The following is a 23,162-nucleotide window of genomic DNA, read 5'->3' as shown; positions in this document are numbered from 1 at the left end:
TATATATATATATATATATATATATATATACATATACTGTATATATATATATACAGTATATATACACTGTATATATATTTACTTTGTTTTTGATTCATCAAAACACTTACGACTAGTAAGACGGTATGGTTAGTGGACACATCTGACATGGTCAATCAATAATAAAGGAAATGTTATAAAACTGCTATGACATGAAAACGGGTTGGATTAAATAAGCTCTGCTTCTCCCTACTCCTTTTTGGACGTGCTGGAATGAAACAACTGGAAATATGTGATGTACGACATTGTATGCATGTTCGAAATAAACTCAAACTGAACTGAACTAAACGCATTAAAAGAAAAAGGTGAACATATTTCTCCACCTTCAAGATGTATTTCTTTTCTGTCAGAGTTTTTTCCAATTGCTTACACACTAAATTTCAAATTTTTACAAAGTTAACAAAGTCTACACACAGTAAGCAAAACCACTGCGCAGATAGACTCTGCTTCACAATTTTTGCAAAATACACACACCGTCCCATCTTGCACACATATAACGGTTGTGATACACACATCTTAACTGTGGAAGTCTCCGAGTGTGGTGGGTTCTTCTGATGCCGACAGATCTTCTTGAGCCCGGTATACAGGTTGGAGCAAGTCTTTTATTTGTCATACACAAGTATGGTTTGCTTTCCAGCAATATGTATTCAAGACTTTTCAGTCCGGCGTGTCTCTGCTCTTGGCTCCTACTCTAACTCCAACACCGTGTCTCAGTCCGGCTGCTGCTAATGAAGGCGACTGGTGATTAGATAACCAGCCCCAGCTGGGCAATCTGCTCACCTGCCGCTGGCTTCGAGGCCGGTCCTTACACACCCCGCTGCGCGGCAGGCCCACAGACCACGCCCCCCTCCACATTAACATCTTGCACACCTATAAAGATTGTGATACACACATCTTAACATCTTGCATACATATAAGGATTGTGATACACACATCTTAACATCTTGCACACATATAAGGATTATGATACACACATTTTCACACTTTACACACACACTAGGTTTGTGATACACACATTTTTATCTCCAGATTTTTTTTTCAAACCTTTTTATTGGTCTCAGATTTTAAAATGTGCTGCATGTCATTGTTGACTTGTGTGATATGTTACTTTACCTGACTGTGGTAAAAATAAATATTTGCAGTTTGCAGCATCATTGTTGAGCAGTTCTTGAAAAAGATGACAGGATATTTTTACTTTCTCTTAGGTCCTTACATATAGGCCCACTTCAAAGTAAAAAATGACGATTGCTATGGATTTGCCAATATATTTTGTCAAGTTACAGTAATCATTCATCACATATGCTAAAAAGGTCGGGCAAAATGCCCCAAACATGTGATTTCTTATAGTAAAATAGGCTTTTTTACAAATGTGTTCTGTATTTATCACTGTTCTGGGTAACTCACTCCAATAGTGTCTTATCATTTGAAGTCTGTGTGAGTGAGATGACAATAAAACTGCCTTTTTACAAATGCTTGCTTTATTTTGATGACTGGGCATATGTTTTGACCGAAGTTTGTAATTTTGCAAATAATCTAGGAATTAAGAAAATTGAATGTTGTGTTGGGAAAAGTGTGTAAATCCTTTTGAAAAAAGACACACAGTTAGTAAAACTGTGTGTAAAAGCAAATATAATTTTTTTTAACAAGAAGTGATTTGACAAGAAGACTTATATTATATTGTTTTGTATACATGTGTATATATGTATATATAAATGTGTTTATATATGTGTATATATGTTAATATGGATATATGTATACAGTATATGTACAGTATATATGTGTGTATGTATGTATATACTGTATATATTTGTGTATATATATGTGTATATGTATATATGTATATATATATATATATATATATATATATATATATATATATATATATATATATATATATATATATATATGTGTGTATATGTATATATATGTGTATGTATGTGTTTATATATCTATATTTGTGTATATATGTGTGTACATGTGTGTGTGTATATATACAAATGTGTGTGTGTTTATATATGTGTATATAAATGTATATATGTGAATATATATATGTATATGTGTGTATATATATGTGTATATATGTATATATATATATACATGTGTGTCTATACTGTATGTGTGTGTATATATACATATACGTGTATGTATATATATATATATATATATATATATATATATATATATATATATATATATATATATATATATATATATATATATATATATATATATATATATATATATATATATATATATATATATATATATATATATATATATATATATATATATATATATATATATATATATATATATATATATATATCCATCCATCCATTTTCTACGGCTTGTCTATAATGAAACCACGCACCACCCTCTCCAAAAGTGTTATAATTTATCATTTGAAAATGTGCGCTGTTTAAATATGTATCTTGAAGTCATCACCGCTATTTTTTTTCCAGACACGGTCGAAAATAAACTTCAAAAACCTTATATAGATTCACCCGGTCACAACATTAAGTGCACCTGCATACTCGCTGATCGATTCTGACTCTTAGCAGCATGTCAGTGTTATTATGCGCATGCTATGATTAGATGAAAATAATACTTTCTTACCTTTTTTATGTTATCTCATAGCCTGAAGTAGAGGGGGAGGAGCTTTACTAAATGTCCAAGTAAGTGCTTCCACCTCGCTGTGATGTCACGACATAGCCAAACTGCAAAACCCCGTTAACAGAGGCACCCAAAACTGTGCACAACCTCACGCCAAAATGCATGCATCTTATGTTTTTATGCTTTGCCAGTATCCAACATTGTAACAACATTTATAAGTCAGGAAATATGAAATCATAAGAGGTCTTTTAACTTTTGTTTTCATTTGACAGCAATTATGTTGATTTATTTCTAAATTAGAATAAAGCCAGGAACTTTTTTTCTGCAACACTGACAACAATTTCCACTCAATAGTTTTTATATTTAAAAGAACAGCTTCGGCATTTGACCATCTTCATGCATTCCCCTGTTCTTCTCTCTTCACAGTGACTCAGTGTATGTCAGCACTTGGTTGTGGACCCCATTATGAATACGCCATAGAGGAGTTCTGTCTGGCCAAATTCGGACTGGACATGCAAGAGCTGGATCAGAAAAACTGGTGCAGCTGGGAGGACACCGTCGAGTGAGTACAGCCAACCCAACATGTACATGTAGACAAGCACCATAATGTGACCTTAACATGCAATATTTGCATGAGACTTTGAACAGGCAGTTTCACCTTTCGGTTTAGTGGATTGAGGCAAGTTAACGCTTCATTATGCTACAGCGTCACCCAGCGTTTTGATCTTGTTCGAGTTCTTTTGCAAGTGGCCGAGCATGTGAATTGCAATTCACTGCCAAAACTCTGAGGCAGAGTTTTCCTGGGAGTGAGCAACTCTACTCTCATTCACTAGCTATGTAGCTCCCTGTACGAGTAAACAATGGAAACTGAAGGCACGTCCAGACAGTTAAAGCTGAAACATCAGTCACTTTTATATAGAAAAGTTCATACTGGGCTTGAAAGTTGAACGTGATGTTGTTGGTTGGCAAAGTTTTTCTTTACATTGCTGTACTCAACCAGCGGTATTGTGACAGAGAGCAACAAACTGGATTAAAATGGATTGTACGAAATAAAAAAAACCTTGGGATTGAATTATAACTAACTGGACCCTGTTCCAAAGGCCTGCCACAAGAAATATGTAAAATTGGTGGAATTGATCCATATGAGCACTTCCTATGGACAAGACATGAGCAAGCTGCCAAACTTGTCCTGTATCTTGGCCGTCAACATAATCAGTTTTTATAAAAGGCCAAACATTTCGAAATGCGAAGTCAGTAAAGGCTCACGAACAAACCAACTTTAGGTTTGTGCAAGACCGCGGAATTTTACATCATAAAGAGAAGACCGTCGTCCTCTCAGAGGTAAGTCAACAGGACTTGTCACTCACTACATTTCCTAAACAGTTTGGCTCTAAAGAAGCATCCTACGACTCATGGAAACACCATAATAGGATCATGTTTGGCTTTTGAGAAACTGGACTGACACACCTAGATTATGCGATTGAAGACCAGATCTCTCGAGTGGGTGTGGGCTGCCAGAGTGGACCCTTCGTATCGCACATTTCGAAATGTGAAGTCAGTAAAGGCTCACGAACAAACCAACTTTGGGTTTGTGCAATTATGTGATTGAAGACCAGATCTTTAGAGTGGGTGTGGGCTGCTAGAGTGGACCCTTCGTATCGCACAATTCGAAATGCGAAGTCAGCAAAGGCTCATGAACGAGCCAACTTTGGGTTTGCGCAAGACCTCTGAATTTTACATCAGAAAGAAAAGACTGTCGCCTGTCAGAGGTAAATCAACAGGACGTGTCACTCACTACATTATCTAAACAGTTTGGCTCTAAAGAAGCATCCTACAACTCATGGTAACAACTTAATCGGATCATGTTTGGCTTTTGAGAAACTGGACTGACACCTAGATTATGCGATTGAAGACCAGATCTCTCGAGTGTGAGTGCACTGCCACAGTGGACCCTTTGTATCGCACATTTCGAAATGCAAAGTCAGTAAAGGCTCACGAACAAATCAACTCTGGGTTTGTGCGATTATGCGATTGAAGACCATATCTCTCGAGTGGGTGTGGGCTGCCAGAGTGGACCCTTCGTATCGCACATTTCGAAATGCGAAGTCAGTAAAGGCTCACAAACGAACCAATTTTGGATTTGCGTAAGACCTCGGAATTTTACATCAGAAAGAGAAGATTGTCGTCCTGTCAGAGGTATGTCAACAGGACTTGTCACTCACTACATTTCCTAAACAGTTTGACTCTAAAGAAGCATCCTACGACTCATGGAAACACCTTAATCGGATCATGTTTAGCTTTTTAGAAACTGGACTGACACACCTAGATTATGCAATTGAAGACCAGATCTCTCGAGTGGGTGTGGTCTGCCAGAGTGGACCCTTCGTATCGCACATTTCGAAATGCGAAGTCAGTAAAGGCTCAACAACAAACCAACTTTGGGTTTGTGCAAAAGCTCGGAAATTTACATCAGAAAGAGAAGACTGTCGTCCTGTCAGAGGTAAGTCAACAGGACTTGTCACTCACTACATTTCTTAAACAGTTTGGCTCTAAAGAAGCCTCCTACAACTCATGGAAACACCTTAATCGTATCATGTTTGGCTTTGGAGAAACTGGACTGACACACCTAGAGTATGCGATTGCAGACCAGATCTCTTGAGTGGGTGTAGGCTGCCAGAGTGGACCCTTCGTATCGCACATTTAAATGTTCGAAATGCAAAGTCAGTAAAGGCTCACGGACAAACCAACTTTGGGTTTGTGCGATTATGCGATTGAAGACTAGATCTCTCGAGTGGGTGTGGGCTGCCAGAGTGGACCCTCCGTATCACCAGGAAAGATGAGGTCACCTACCTAGGTTCCATTCTAGAGGCTAACCTTTCCTGTGATAAAATGGCAACCAAGGTAATCAGAAAGGTTAACCAACGAACGAGATTTCTCTACAGAATCTCCTCTCTGGTCAACAAAAGCACCATGAGGATTCTGGCGGGAACTCTCGTTCAACCCTTTTTCGATTACGCATGCACCTCCTGGTACCCTAGCACCTCCAAAACCCTCAAATCTAAACTCCAAACATCTCAGAACAAGCTAGTCAGGTTACTTCTAGACCTCCACCCGCAGATCCCACCTCACTCCTACCCACTTCTCCAAAGTGGGCTGGCTCAAGGTGGAGGAAAGAGTAAAACAACTTGCACTGAGCCTAGTCTATAAAATCCACTACACCTCCCTGATACCGAAGTACATGTCAAACTACTTCCTTAACGTAAATGACCGCCATAACCACAACACCAGGGGGAGCTCCACTAACCACATTAAACCCAGATTCTGAACTAACAAAGGTCTTAACTCATTCTCTTTCTATGCCACATTAATGTGGAATGCGCTCCCAACAGGTATAAAAGAAAGGGCATCTCTATCCTCCTTCAAAACAGCAATAAAAGTTCACCTCCAGGCAGCTACAACCCTAAACTAACACCCTCCCCGGATTGCTAATAATCAAATGCTAATAATCAAATGTAAACAATCAAATGCAGATACTTTTTCTTTTCTTATGCCTTCTGATCTCTCTCTCACTCTCTCTCTCTCTCTCTCTCTCTCTCTCTCTCTCTCTCGCTCTCTCTCTCTCTCTATGTCCACTACTTGCTGTCCATATCCTACCCCCCCCCCTCCACAACCCTGATTGTAAATAATGTAAATAATTCAATGTGATTATCTTGTGTGATGACTGTATAATGATGATAGTATATATGATAGTATATATCTGTATCATGATCATTTAAGTGGACCCCGACTTAAACAAGTTGAAAAACTTATTCGGGTGTTACCATTTAGTGGTCAATTGTACGGAATATGTACTTCACTGTGCAACCTACTAATAAAAGTCTCAATCAATTAATCGCACATTTTGAAATGCGAAGTCAGTAAAGGCTAATGAACAAACCAACTTTGTGCAAGACCTCTGAATTTTACATCAGAAAGAGAAGACTGTCGTCCTTGCAGAGGTAAGTCAACAGGACTTGTCACTCACTACATTATCTAAACAGTTTGGCTCTAAAGAAGCATCCTACAACTCATGGAAACACCTTAATCTGATCATGTTTAGCTTTTGAGAAACTGGACTGACACACCTAGATTATGCGATTGAAGACCAGATCTCACAAGTGGGTGTAGGCTGCCACAGTGGACCCTTCGTATCACACATTTCGAAATGCGAAGTCAGTAAAGGCTCACGAACAAACCAACTTTGGGTTTGTGCGATTATGCGATTGAAGACCAGATCTCTCGAGTGGGTGTGGGCTGCCAGAGTTGACCCTTCGTATCGCACATTTCGAAATACAAAGTCAGTAAAGGCTCACGAACAAATCAACTTTGGGTTTGTGCAAGACCTCGGAATTTTACATCAGAAAGAGAAGACTGTCGTTCTGTCAGAGGTAAGTCAACAGGACTTGTCACTCGCTACATTTCCTAAACAATTTGGCTCTAAAGAAGCATCCTACAACTCATGGAAACACCTTAATCAGATCATGTTTGGCTTTTGAGAAACTGGACTAACACACCTAGATTATGCGATTGAAGACCAGATCTCTCGAGTGGGTGTGGGCTGCCAGAATGGACCCTTCGTATCGCACATTTCGTAATGCGAATTCAGTAAAGGCTCACGAAGAAACCAATTTTGGGTTTGTGCAAGACCCTGGAATTTTACATTAGAAAGAGAAGACTGTCGTCCTGTCAGAGGTAAGTCAACAGGACTTGTCACTCACTACATTTCCTAAAAAGTTTGGCTCTAAAGAAGCATCCTACAACTCATAGAAACACCTTAATCTGATCATGTTTGGCTTTTGAGAAACTGGACTGACACACCTAGAGTATGCGATTGAAGACCAGATCTCTCGAGTGGGTGTGGGCTGCCAGAGTGGACCCTTCGTATCACACATGCGCCAGACTCAGTATTGTCCACACGTTTAAGTCGGGTCTTTCGAAGGCCATTCTAAAACCTTAATTCTAGCCTTATTTAGCCATTCCTTTACCACTTTTGGGGTTATTGTCCTGTTGGAACACCAAACTGCACGCAAGACCCAAACTCTGGGCTGATGATTTTGTCCTGAAGAATTTTGAGGTAATCCTCCTTTTTCATTGTCCCATTTACTCGCTGTAAAGCACCAGTTCCATTGGCAACAAAACAGGCTCAGAGCATAATACTACCACCACCATGCTTGACGGTAAGCATGGTGTTCCTGGGATTAAAGGCCTCACCTTTTCTCCTCCAAACATATTGCTGGGTATTGTGGCCAAACAGCTAAATTTTTGTTTCATCTGACCACAGAACTTTCCTCCAGAAGGTCTTATCTTTGTCCATGTGATGTCAGATGAAACCAAAAAATACCCAGCAATATGTTTGGAGGAGAAAAGGTGAGGCCTTTAATCCCAGGAACACCACACCTACTGTCAAACATGGTGGTGGTAGTATTATGCTCTGGGCCTGTTTTGCTGCCAATGGAACTGGTGCTTTACAGAGAGTGAATGATACCAAAATGTGTTTCGATACTTTTCTAAATAAAGGAGACCACACAAAATTGCATTATTGGCGCACGTCCAACTGGTAGGAGGCCACGGGGAAAACAGAGGACACGTTGGGAAGACTATGTCTCCCGACTGGCCTGGGAATGCCTCGGGATCCCCCGGGAGGAGCTGGCCGAAGTGGCTGGGGAGAGGGAAGTCTGGGCTCCCCTGCTTAGGCTGCTGCCCCCGCGACCCGACCTCGGATAAGCGGAAGAAGATGGATGGATGTATGGATCGAAGGTCTTGACAGCCGAATTAATATTTCGACGTGAAAATGAATGTATAAAAACGCGGGAATTGGACATGCTCATACTTTTGTGCGCTTTCTACCGGGCCTGCCTGCTTTGTTGACATGAAACTAGTCTTTTGCCGATACCAATATTTTGGTACGGGTACCAAAATCAAATGTGATACTTTTCGATAATTTTCTAAATAAAGGGGACCACAAATTTGGCTTTTATTGGCTTTACTTTAATAAAAAATCTTACAGTACATTAAACATATGTTTCTTATTGCAAGTTTGTCCTTAAATAAAATAGTGAACACACAAGACAACTTGTCTTTTAGTATTAAGTAAGCAAAAAAAGGTTCCTAATTTAGTCTGCTGACATATGCAGTAACATATTGTGTCATTTTCCAGTCTATTATTTTGTCAACATTATTAAGGACAAGTGGTAGAAAGTTAATTATCTACTTGTTCATTTACTGTTAATATCTGCTTACTTTCTTTCTTAACATGCTCTGTCTACACTTCTGTTAAAATGTAATAATCACTTATTCTTCTGTTGTTTGGATGCTTTACATTAGTTTTGGATGATACCACGAATTTAGGTATCAATCCGATACCAAGTCGTTACAGGATCATACATTGGTCACGTGTCCAGGGACATATTTCCTAAGTTTATAAACATAATAAAACATCTTTAAAAATGAAAGAAGATGTTGTGATGCTAAAAAATCATCGACGTAATCATAATAATAATAATAATAGATTTTATTTGTAAAAAAGCACTTTACATTGAGTAAACAACCTCAAAGTGCTACAGTGTATTAAAAAAAATAAAAATAAAAAGATAATAAAAATAAATAAAAATAAAAACTAGAACAGCCTAATAGCTAAAACTAGTACGCATATATAAAAAAAGGCTTTTTTAAAAAGAAGGGTTTTAAAGCCTTTTTTAAAAGCATCCACAGTCTGTGGTGCCCTCAGGTGGTCAGGGAGAGAGTTCCATAGACTGGGAGCGGCGGAGCAGAAAGCCCAGTCTACCATTGTTCGTAGCTTTGTCCTCGGAGGTTGGAGGAGGTTAGCCTGTCTGGAGCGGAGGTGTCGTGTGGAGGACTTGTGGGTGAACAGTTCTTTGAGGTAAAGGGGAGCATTTCCATGGAGGCACTGGTAGTAGTAGTATCGACTAGATACGCTCCTGTACTTGGTATCATTACAGTGGATGTCAGGTGTAGATCCACCAATGGCGTTTGTTTACATTGTGAAGCCAGTGAGCTACGGTGTGTAGTGAAGCATGTTTAGCTATTCCTCGTCCTGCAGGGATGATACTTGTAAGAAACATACTTTATTTGTCGCCATGGAGACCAGGATTAGTGATTTAGAAGTAGCTAAAACACTGCAGACTGCGGCTGGACTTTAGCCACTAGCTAGCTAGCCACGTCTTAAAGCACCTCTTCCTGAGGGCGTTTTAGTGTTATAACTTCACCTTTAATGTTAGTTTTGACGCCAAAATGCGTCCGTTCTCCCTTTTCTGTCTACACACTGTGTCTGCTTGTAAGTACTCTGTGATTGTGCGCTGCTGAACATGCTTGTCTGCTCGTAAACCAGCAATGACACAACGTGACGACGACGGGGGCTCAGGGGCGTGGGGGACTGGTACTTTTTAGAGGTGGTATAGTACCGAATATGATTCATTAGTATCGCGGTATACCGGTATACCGTACAACCCTAGAACATTGTAGTACAATAGTTTTTTGGAGGTAAATGTTGAATTTCCAAGTACATCAATTAGATCTCCTTTAAAGGCCTACTGAAATGATTTTTTTTTATTTAAACGGGGATAATAGATCCATTCTATGTGTCATACTTGATCATTTCGCGATATTGCCATATTTTTGCTGAAAGGATTTAGTAGAGAACAACGACGATAAAGTTTGCAACTTTTGGTCTCTGATAAAAAAAAGCCTTGCCCCTACCGGAAGTAGCGTGATGTAGTCAGTTGATCGCCTCCTCATATTTTCCTATTGTTTTCAATGCAGCTAGAGCGATTCGGACCGAGAAAGCGACGATTACCCCATTAATTTGAGCTAGGATGAAAGATTTGTGGATGAGGAACGTTAGAGTGACGGACTAGAATGCAGTGCAAGACATATCTTTTTTCGCTCTGACCGTAACTTAGGTACAAGCTGGCTCATTGGATTCCACACTTTCTCATTTTTCTATTGTGGATCACGGATTTGTATTTTAAACCACCTCGGATACTATATCCTCTTGAAAATGAGAGTCGAGAACGCGAAATGGACATTCACAGTGACTTTTATCTCCACGACAATACATCGACGAAACACTTTAGCTACGGAGCTAACATGATAGCATCGTGCTTAACTGCATATAGAAACAAAATAAATAAATCCCTGACTGGAAGGATAGACAGAAGATCAACAATACTATTAAACCATGGACATGTAAATACACAGTTAATGCTTTCCAGCCTGGCGAAGGTTAACAATGCTGTTGCTAACGACGCCATTGAAGCTAACTTAGCTAGTGAGCTAACGTGATAGCATCGTGCTTAAATGCAGATAGAAACAAAATAAATAAATCCCTGACTGGAAGGATAGACAGAAGATCAACAATACTATTAAACCATGGACATGTACATACACGGTTAATGCTTTCCAGCTTGGCGAAGCTTAAAAATGCTGTTGCTAAAGACGCCATTGAAGCTAACTTAGTATAACGGGACCTCACAGAGCTATGATAAAAACATTAGCGCTCCACCTACGCCAGCCAGCCCTCATCTGCTCATCAACACCCGTGCTCACCTGCGTTCCAGCGATCGACGGAAGGACGAAGGACTTCACCACGATCATCCGTGCGGTCGGTGGCTAGCGTCGGCTAGCGCGTCTGCTATCCGAGTCAAAGTCTTCCTGGTTGTGTTGCTGTAGTCCGCCGCTAATACACCAATCCCACCTACAACTTTCTTCTTTGCAGTCTTCATTGTTCATTAAACAAATTGCAAAAGATTCACCAACACAGATGTCCAGAATACTGTGGAATTATGAGATGGAAACAGAGCTATTTTGTATTGGACTCAATGGGGTACCGATACTTCTGTTTCACTGGCTATGTCACGCGCATACGTCATCATCCAAAGGCGTTTTCAACCAGAAGTTTAGCGGGAAATTTAAAATTGCACATTATAAGTTAACCCGGCCGTATTGGCATGTGTTGCAAGGTTAAGATTTCATCATTGATATATAAACTATCAGACTGCGTGGTCGGTAGTAGTGGGTTTCAGTAGGCCTGCGGTCATTATAACCTTTAGAATTTTATACCAGAGATTCAAATGTAGTCATGACTAAAAGTGGGTGTAATGGAATATGACTCAAATGTTTTAGTTTTTTTATATTTTAAGTATATATGGTGTTTTTTTTTATAGGAATCACGTCAAACTCAGACCTTTCGATGGGGTTGCCAGATGGTTCAGTGGTTCTAAAAATAACCAATTTTTTGTTGTTGTTTTCTATGTGTGCTCCTAGCAAATGTGCTTCTCTTGAAAGGTCAGCGGCAAAAGGGAGTCTGTTTTTACAGAACCTAATACACTACACCAGTCATTTTCAACCAGTGTGCCGCGGCACACTAGTGTGCCGTGAGAGATTGTCAGGTGTGCCGTGAGAAATTATTTAATATCTCCTAATTAACCATTGTCGGGTGTCCGTGCTATAATATAGTGCGGCAGATAATGTAATACTCATCTATTTCAGTAGGTGGCAGCAGAGGGCGATAAATACCTGTAAAGAGAATCGAGTTAGCGCTGCGCATCACGTGACAGTGACAGTTTGGGATCGCAGCAAGAGGAGGCGAGCAAGTGACAGTGATGGGGAAGTTTTTGAGAAGGGAACATGCAAATGGCGAACAGGGTCCTGGACAAAATTCTGACCCAGATGAAGGCTCTAGTATGAGTGGTCTACAAAATAAAAAAAGACGGTGAGCTCGAGGCAATAAAGCGAAAGCTATCTTTCATTTGGATTGACTTTCACCGGGGATGCGACAGCACCGACTCCGCAGTGCTTGGTGTGTGGTGAGAAGCTATCCAATAGCGCCATGGTGCCAAGCAAGCTTAAACGCCATCTCCAAACGAAACACCCCGATGGACTATTTTGTACGCACAATTGCACAAACAATGAGAAACAGGTAACTTTTCTGAGAAAAACCACAAAGGTAAACAAGAGAGCCCTCAAAGCTTGCTACCTTGTTGTTGAACTCGTAGCTAAATCAAAAAAGTCCCACACTGTGGCAGAAACATTAATACTGCGAGCTTGTAAAGCCATTGTAATAGTAGTGAGTATAAATACATTTAGAAAACTATATTATTAACTATATGTATTATATACTGTGTTAGAGTGTCATTTTGTGTCATTTTGGTTGGTGGTGTGCCGCAGGATTTTGTAAATGTAAAAAATGTGCCGCGGCTTAAAAAAAGGTTGAAAATCACTGCACTACACTATGGCCATGACGTGATATTGTAGCATGCAGTTTAATGAAGCAATTACCAGTGACTCTCTCACCTATGTACTATATATGCTGCCTTCATGGACCTCCAGAACTTAGCAGCACACAGTTATGTAATGAAGTGACTGCACACTCAAGAACGCATGCTATATGCTTATTGTGTACTAGTTGACACTAAGTTGATCCGCTCATGATCCAAACTGCACTTTTTTTTTTAATCAAATAGAAATTTCGATGTAGGACTATATTCCAGCTTTCTCACAGTTACTGTCAAACAATGAATTTTTCAATTAGATTACCGTATTTTCCGTACCATAGGGCGCACTGTCAATGAATGGTCTATTTTCGATCTTTTTTCGCACCGGATTATAGGGCTCATTAAAGAAATCATGTTTTTTTGTTTTTTTTCTAAATGTAAAACACTTCCTTGTGGTCTACATAACATGTAATGGTGGTTCTTTGGTCAAAATGTTGCATAGATTATGTTTCACAGATCGTCTTCAAGCCGCTTTCGGACAGTCGCTTCCGAATTTTATTTACGTGGCTCACCTTCGACAGCGTCTTCGCCCCGTCATCTTTGTTGAAGCGGTGTAGCGTGCAAGGACGGGAGTGGAAGAAGTGTCAAAAGATGGCGCTAACTGTTTTAATGACATTCAGACTTTACTTAAATCAATAACGGAGCAGCATCTCCTCATTCGGAAACAACAGCAAGGCCGGAAATGTGTCCCGTGAAAACACGTCCCACCGGAACTCTAATAACTAAAGTTCCTTGGGCGAATAATGTAAACTCACTACACCGGTATGTTTTAGCGCTTTCATGGCGAGTTTACTGACAGATATAAGTAAGAACTTTACACTACTTTATATTAGAAATGGCAACAGCGGAGGATGAATGTCACATAACAAGAAGATAGAGAAAAATAAGAAGTTTATCGACTACGCCGTCGTCACGGACTACAAAAGTGGGCGTGCGATATTTTTCAGGATTTATGCAGATCCCAAATACAGATCAGCAGGTACCAGAAGGTAAGAAAAGTTGCTTTTGCATAATATTGCGAAACAAAACGGCAGATAATATGTCTTACCTTATACACACACTATAATAATACTTGTATGTTTAGTGCGGCGGCAATCCATCAAGCGGTGCGGCTTCATAGCTTACCAAAGTCGTACTAAAACATTTTGATAGATTTTTGAGCGCCCTGTGTAATGTTCTATATTTTCAATAGAACATATATAAAATGTTGTTGTGGTTTACTTCAGTCAAATTGCCATCATATTGCAGTCTACACATATCTCTTATGTTTGACTGCCATCTACTGGTCACACTTATCATTTCACCATGTCCCAAATAAAATTGCTTCGACGTCGGTAAGCAAAACCAGAATAATTCCGTATATTAGGCGTACCGGGTTATAAGGCGCACTGTCGAGGTTTCGAGTAAAAAAAAATATTTTAAGTGCGCCTTATAGTCTGGAAAATTTGGTAATCACACTTTTGTATTTTGATTAATTGTGATTACTCTATTACTGCCGCCCCCAATACATTTTAGAAAAAATGTATATGTTTCCATATGTCAGCCGCACTGGACTATAAGCTGCACATGCATATGTTTTAATACTAGATATTTACACAGAAAGATTTTTGTAAATGTTTATTTACATACCTAAATTGTTTCCAAACGGTGTCTGTAACACGGCAGTAAAATAGCTGATTAAACAAAACATTAAAGTCATCGTCATGGACCGCCTAGCTGCGGAATCTAGCTCTCTAATCAACTAAACAGACTCAATAACTCCATGGTGACGTTTTGGTAAATTTACTGAGGAATTTTTGAAACAGAAACTATACAAAGAGAATGCCATTGTAAGTTAATAATACTAACACAGACACTTGTAAACATGTTAAAATACTATCTTATGCCAACGACACTAGCTGGATTACGTTACAATAGCAGGTAAAACTTGCATGAAAACAATCCTACAGACATCACATATAGGGCGGTTTAGTAGGTATGAATTGTTTTAGTTATATTGTAAAACTTACAAACGTTGCTTAAAGTAATGAATGAAGACACCATACGTGTAGAAATGCTATGGTAGACGGTTCAGTAGACAAAATGGCACTTATTCTTCCAGTTCAAGGCACGAAACACAAGGAAATAATGTACACTATCAACCCGCAGCACCTGCAGTGAGCAAACTTGTCCAAAAGATGGCGCCATAGCACAAACAATAACACACCTTTTCGGGTCTCTGTGTCGGTGTTACGACTATGTAAGTTTGTTGAATACAATACATTATGGCCCTCGGCGAAGATAAATCCATAGATTAGCTTCACCTTTGTTTAAACCGCAGGTTTAAAAGGCTTGGGAAAAGAGTAGCGGCTTATAGTCCGAAAAATGCGTTGCATTATTCAATTTAACTTGAAAAAACACTGCTATATTTTGACAGATGGAGTGGGTATGGATTAGCTTTTACCTCATATCTTGGTGTGTGAGTGAAGAATGTGTGGAAAAAAGCACTACCGTGGCGTTTACTCGATGTGAGGACGGGATAAATCCGAAAGAGAAAGAGATGATGCTGGTGCTGTTCCCCCAACAAACCACAGCAAAGTACAGGGCACTGGCCACAACAGACTGAAAAAAGATCTCCAACAGCTTGCTGCACACTTTAAATGACCTAAGCTTCCTCAGGAAAAAGAGTCTGCTCATGCCCTTCTTGTATACAGCTTTGCTGTTGTCCTTCCAGTCCAGTCTGCTGTTCAAGTGGACTCCCAGGTACTTGTACTGCCCCACTACTGACACTTCCCGGCCCTAGATGTTGATGGGCTCCAAAGGGGTCATTCTCTTCTTGAAGTTATGACCCTCTCATGATGATGTAATGTTTTTCCATGCTTGTGATGTGTGACCCTGTTTTTGGTGATCATGAAACTTGAACCTAGTTTTGGTCATCAATGTTGAATAGTTATATGGCTGCATTGCCATTGTGTGCATTGTAACTTAATATTAGGACTATGGGCAATTTTCAACCTTTTTCATTGCAGCGCAAAATACTCACAAACAGTAAAAACAACAATGTAATTTAAATAAAGAAAGCGAAAAAAAAAAATTCTAATCCTGTGGGGGGGTGCACTTGCTACATTTCCACTGTGGTCCTGAACACTTCTGGCGCACATTATGCTATTTGTTACGCCCATCCTGTGCAGATTCTCATTCATTATTTCTGTCACGAGAGAATTTGGGCTTGAATGAAAAAAAACGAAAAAAACACAAACAGCTTGCACTCACCTCAACTTTAAGAACATGTTGCACGCTGTATCAAGTTCTAAAAATAAGCCACTCTTACATATTAAAATAATGTACCCAATTTAGCAGCATTGCATTAAAATGAAATAGCTAGTCACACAAATAGGTACACGGACATAAAATAATCATAACTACACTACGGTGGTTTGGGTAGTGCTAAACTATTTAGTTTGCATGCATGACATTAAAGCTTTTACATAACCTATTTAATCGTATTTTGCAGCAAGGTAGTTAAAAAGCTACCAAAGAAATTAGTTTTTTTTTAAAACAAAACAACTTTAATTTAAATCAATGTGTGTGTGTGTGTGTGTGTGTGTGTGTGTGTGTGTGTGTGTGTGTGTGTGTGTGTGTGTGTGTGTGTGTGTGTGTGTGTGTGTGTGTGTGTGTGTGTGTGTGTGTGTGTGTGTGTGTGTGTGTGTGTGTGTGTTTTGTTTATAATATATATATTTTCTGCTGGATCTACTCTCTATTTTATGCTGCCCTTTTTTTCTTTTTGCTGCAGCTGTTACATATACTGTAATATTGTACATGGTAATTGGGATTTATTATATATTATATATACAGTATTATAGAAAAATACAATATATTATAATAATATATCAGTATATATTATATACCAGGGGTCCCCAAACTACGGCCTGCGGCCCGCCAGCATCCCAGATCTGGCCCGGGGGTAGTCCCTAGTAAAAAAAAAAAAAAAAACTTTATTTATTTTTTTCTTTTTCTTCTTTACAGTTTTTACAGGGTGTTTTTTTTTGTTTCTTTTATATATTTTTTTGTTTTTTGTTTTTACAGTTTTTACAGGTTTTTTTGTTTTGTTTTGTTTTTACAGTTTTAGAGGGTTTTTTTACAGGTTTTTTTATTTATTATTATTTTATTTTTTTTATTCGTCTTTTCTCGCCCATCCATCAATCCATTTTCTACCGCTCGTTACTGGGTCTTTTAGCCGCTCAGGCAAATCATATTGTCTAAAAATGCATTTTCCCATCGATAACGTGACATCATCCCGCTCGCGCCGCAAAGACAATTCAGTCAATTAGTGCACGGGAAAAAAATGGCGAAATCGTATATATATATATATATATATATATATATATATATATATATATATATATATATATATATATATATATATATATATATATATATATATATATATATATATATATATATATATATACATACATACTGTATATATATATATAGCCCGGCCCCTGGCCAAATTCTTTTAACCCAAAGTATATACCGTAATTTCCGGACTAGAAGCCGCTACTTTTTCCCCTCGTTCTGGTCCCTGCGGCTTATACAAGGGTGCGGCTTATTTACGGCCTGTTCTTCTCCGACACCGACGAAGAGGATTTCGGGGGTTTTAGTACGCAGGAGGAAGACGATGACACAATGATTAAAGACTGACTTTTCATATACCGGTAGGCTGGTTATTTTGATAACGTACAGGCGAGCACTTTGTATTACTTTGCACCGTTGTATTATTTGTACTCTGCACGAATGCTGTTCGCCATGTCAAAGATGTGAAAGTTTGATTGAATGATTGAAAGATTTATTGTTAATAAATGGGACACTTTGCATTCCCAAACAGTCATCTCTGTCCGGACAATCCCCTCCGTGGTTGCAGGAACCCCTATATACTACGGTAATTACACATCAAAACCCTGCGGCTTATAGTCGGGTGCGGCTTATATATGGAGCAATCTGTATTTTCCCCTAAATTTAGCTGGTGCGGCTTATAGTCAGGTGCGGCTTATAGTCCGGAAATTACGGTATTTTTTTTACATGGTGTTTTTTTTTTTTTTTTTTTTTTTCCCTTTTTTTTAAACTTTTTTTTTGTTTGTTTGTTTTTACAGATTTTACAGGTTTTTTTATTTATTTAAAAAAAATTAATCCGTCTTTTCTCGCCCAGTCATCAATCCCTTTTCTACCGCTTGTTACTGGGTCTTCTAGCTGCTCAGGCAAATCATATTGTCTAAAATTGCATTTTCCCATCGATAATGTGACGTCATCCAGCTCTCGCCACAAAGTCAATTCAGTCAATTAGTGCAAGAAGAAAAAAAATGTCGAAATTGTATATATATGTATATATATATATATATATATATATATATATATATATATATATATATATATATATATATATATATATATATATATATATATATATATATATGTATGTATATATATATATATATATATATATATATATATATATATATATATATATATATATATATATATATATATATATATATATATATATATACATATATATATATATTGTTCCACACAGGCAGAAACTTCATTTCTGTTCTCCTCTCCCTGTTCCGTCCATCGCCTATATGAATTAGTTCCAAAGAGCTCGCAGTGTTTTCCATACATTTGGAACGACACAAATAGATTTGCCGCCATCTGTTCATCTTAGCCCATTAGCACATTATAATTGGATATGTATGAATGTAGCTTGTCATGTCAACACCTGGATGGCGTCGTAAGGACCCGGGGCCTCATGCATTAAGAGTTGCATGGTTTTTCCTGCTAAAAATAGGCGTACGTTCAAATCCAGAAAACATTCAACGCAAGGAAAAATTCAGCCATATTAAAGTGCGTGCGCATTTGCAGAAATCGCCACTTTTACAAATCATATTGAAATTAGCCATGTGCCGGAGCTCTGCACGCTCTGCCCAATCAGGATTCAGTATGAATTATTTCTCGTTTTTCGGGACAACTAAAGAAGATTGAGATTGAGAGCTTGTCAGTGATGTGTGCACTGACAACCGCACACAGGGTGAAATATAAAATAAATGGTCGGAAATCAGAATTTATGCAGATCCCAAATACAGATCAGCAGGTAGCAGAAGGTAAGAAAAGTTGCTTTTGTGTAATATTGCGAAACAAAACGTCAGATAATATGTCTTACCTTATACACACACCATAATAATACGCGTATGTTGAAGCACAGTACAATCCATCAAGCGGTGCGGCTTCATCGCTTACCAAAGTCGTACTAAAACATTTTGATAGATTTTTGAGCACGGTGTGTATTGTTCTGTATTTTCAAAGTAACATATACAATTTTGGTGTTATTTACTTGAGTCATATTGCCATCATATTGCAGTCTACACGTATCTCTTATGTGTGACTGCCATCATATTGCAGTCTACACATATCTCTTATGTGTGGCTGCCATCTACTGGTCACACTTATCATTTCACCATGTACCAAATAAAATAGCTTCGAAGTCGGTAAGCACAACCAGAATTATGCCGTACATTAGGCGCACCGGGTTATAAGGCGCACTGTCGAGTTTTGAGAAAATGAAAGGATTTTAAGTGCGCCTTATAGTCCGAAAAATACGGTACTTATGTTCATGTGACTTTTTTATTTTTATTAAATATAAAAAAGTTCTAAAAAAAAAATGTTTTTCACATTGTCATTATGGGCTATTGTTGAGTTGAGTTGAGTTGAGTTGAGTTTGAGTTTATTTCGAACATGCAAGCATACAACATGATACATCACAATTTCCAGTTTCTCTTTTCAACATGTTCGAAAAGGAGTAGGAAGAAGCAGAGCTTATTTAATCCTACCCCTTTTCTTTTACATAACAGTTGCTAAAACTTTTGTTCACTTCCTGTTCTCAATGTATTCACAATATACTCCATAAGTAATCACAATAAAAATAAATAAATAAATAATAATTGGTGAAGTAAGTTATATTTCGTATGATGAGATGAGTAAGATTATTTTGAGAATGAATGGATGGATGGATGAAATAAATTCAGAATGTTTTGTGAGTAGAATGTTAAGGAAAAAATGTATTAATTCTTTTTAGGAATAAGGCTGTAACATAACAAAATGTGGAGTAAAGTGGAACTCTGTAAATACTTTCCGAATACACTGTATGTTCAAAAACGTACATTCTAAGTTTGTAAGTAATTTAACATGTAATCTGAACAACACAAGAAAAATGGAAAATAACTGAAAAACATCAATGTTATTGTTTTAATATTATATCATATTATATTATACCATCCTTAATATCGATACTGTATTATATTTTTTGATTGAACTGTCAAAATAATCCCTCCTATCTTAAATGGGGCTTTATTTTTTTATAAGGGAACTGTCCATGGTCATATACAACATTAATTGCATGTGTTCATTTTCCTCACGCCCCAGAGTGCACCTGTCTTCCAATACACTACACAAATGTCAAGATTGACGACGGCACACCGCTGCTTTTGTTTAATGTCAAAGGAGAATTGGATAAGAGCTGACTGAAAAAGAGAATTCTGTCTTTTAATAAAAGTACACTGACTTTCATCGTCTACGTCTCAAAGACAAATACACACATACTGCAGTTCCGCTCTCAGTATATGTTTATTTTAGATTATTAACAACTACTCAATTAAATGTGATCCAATGAAACGACTGAGAAATGTGGGGTATGGTGAGGTTTGTACATTGTCCGTTCATTCAAATTCCTGGTAATTCCGGGTAATCAGGGAATTTACGGAACGGGGAAACACGCTGGTTGAATGTCCGAGGTGAGTGGAGTGTGTGGATGGTGGAAATGTGGAATATGCAGTAGATTGTATATTTTTCATCCAATGTGTGATGAGGAGAAAATTCCTGCAAATTACAGGAAAATCGAGAATTTTGGGAAAGGGAAAACATGTTTGCATTTGATATATCAGAAGAGTAATGTTTGAAAGGTCGAAATTGGGTTTAAAAATGGTGCACAATTTTGAGGATTTAGGGCATTGTAGAACTATGAATACGTCTTTTTATTTGAATGGGAATTTTTAGAAATGTGTGAATTTCAGGAAAAAAAATTGAATTTTTAACAATACAGATAATACAACAAATCTCCGAGATCAGGGGTATCAAACTCATTTTAGCTCAGGGGCCGCATGGAGGAAAATCTGTGCACACGCATATTAAAACTAAAAAATAAAGACAACTTCAGATTGTTTTCTTTGTTTTACTTTGGCCAAAAATAGAATAAACGCATTCTGCAAATATTACAATAACATTTTAGAAAAAAATACCAGCAGCGGTCAAGTTTAGATCCATGAAGGAAAGAAGAAAGTAAAGGAATGTTTATAACTGAATACATTTACATATGCATAAAAATGTGTTTTCTTTTATTATATTTGTTTAACGAATTAAATAACGTTTATGACAACCTTTTTCCAAAACACAATATAGAATGTGAGATATAACAGGATAATGCATACATTCATCATTTGTTTTCAAAACGGTTACAAAAAAGTGGGACCCCAAAAATATACTGTGGGACCCCATTTTTATGACTTGATGGGGTCCCTTGGATCCCATTTTGATAATTCCCAGCGCCAACACTGATGGAGTATTGGTGCGTGCAAAACAGCAGCAGGCGGCTGTGGCCTGCGAGCCGGTTTTAATACTAATCAAATATCATCCCATAAATAATTAATTTACGGGCCGAATCTGGCCCACGGGCCTTGACTTTGACTCATAGGGTCTTGATGATATGAATGGGTTGGTGTTGGAAATTTACGAAACAGTTGAAAAATGTTGACGTTGTAACAGTTTGAATTTTACAATGGTATTTTGGAATTCTTGGAAATTCGGGAAAAATTTGTAAGAAAAAATATAAATTTTTGCTGTCCCAACTAAGAAGAATGGGCCCCATTCGGCAACCGTTCTTGATAACAAATTTTGTTCATAGGCCCACTTACGAAGTTTTTGAGGAGATTTTTTTGGTATTCACCAATGTTTTCTTAGCTGGGATTTGTTCGTAGGTAAGAAGAAAATCTACGAGTGCTCCAGAGCACTCTTAGGGTGGCCTTTGTGTTCTTAAGTGTGACAAGTTACTTTACTTCTAGTGTCTAATGTTACATTAATATCATAGATAGATAGATAGATAGATAGATAGATAGATAGATAGATAGATAGATAGATAGATAGATAGATAGATAGATAGATAGATAGACAGACAGACAGACAGACAGACAGACAGACATATAGCAAAATGAGCAATATATAGACATTTCAAAATACTGTGTGCACACACACACACACACAATCACACACACACACACACACACAATCATCAATTACCGGGGCGTTGATTTAGTGATTGGTGACTCCTTAACAGGCCTCTCACACCCTGTTGTAAGTCAACTCACACAATGACAATGGTTTTGCTGCTACTGCAAGATGCCGCAGATCGTGTGCCCTAGGGAGGGAGCGCATATTTCACGACCATTTCGACCTATTTGCCCGAAGTGAACGCTTTAGGCTGCCTAAGCAGTCCCCCCTTTCTTAAATTTACGTTTTGACATTGTGTATTCCCCCCGCGAGATAATACGAATTCCTCTTCTGTAATCTGTTTGTGTTTTCTCCGTGTGTTTGATGTTTGGCTTTTCCGCCGGAATTGTGCCCTCATATGGGGAATTAAGGGCGTTTACCTATGCAAATTACGGAATTAAGGGTGTTTACATATGCATACTGGGGAAATAGGGGCGTGTTTATATGCAAATTATGATAGACACGCACACGCTAACCATTTGGCATTCAGCAACTTAAGAACAGCAAGTGGGAACAATTTGGCCGTTTAAGAACACGTCATGAATTTGAATGAAGTGTGAAGGGAAGTGAATTATATTTATATAGCGCTTTTCTCAAGTGACTCAAAGCGCTTTACATTGTGAAACCCAATATATAAGTTACATTTTTAAACCAGCGTGGGTGGCACTGGGAGCAGGTGGGTAAAGTGTCTTGCCCAAGGACACAACGACAGTGACTAGGATGGCGGAAGCGGGGATCGAACCTGGAACCCTGAAGTTGCTGGCACGGCCACTCTACTAACCGAGCTATACCACCCAATGGACTCCTCTTAGGAAATCACTTAGG

The 23,162-nt window shown here is 38.2% G+C and overlaps 1 protein-coding gene across 1 annotated transcript in view; it reads left to right on the top strand.

The window, feature by feature from the left end:
* The window catches only part of LOC133663273 (receptor activity-modifying protein 1-like), a 159,577-nt gene that overhangs the window by 97,834 nt on the left and 38,581 nt on the right, over positions 1–23,162 (top strand). Inside the window, exon 2 of the mRNA XM_062067626.1 lies at positions 3,079–3,214. Coding sequence (XP_061923610.1) covers positions 3,079–3,214 — 136 coding nt within the window. The remainder of the gene's footprint in view (positions 1–3,078; positions 3,215–23,162) is intronic.

The sequence above is a fragment of the Entelurus aequoreus genome, linkage group LG13, assembly GCF_033978785.1.
Source record: "Entelurus aequoreus isolate RoL-2023_Sb linkage group LG13, RoL_Eaeq_v1.1, whole genome shotgun sequence".
Taxonomy (NCBI): domain Eukaryota; kingdom Metazoa; phylum Chordata; class Actinopteri; order Syngnathiformes; family Syngnathidae; genus Entelurus; species Entelurus aequoreus.
Note: the sequence above shows the minus strand (reverse complement) of the source record. Positions and strands in the feature narration are given on the sequence as shown.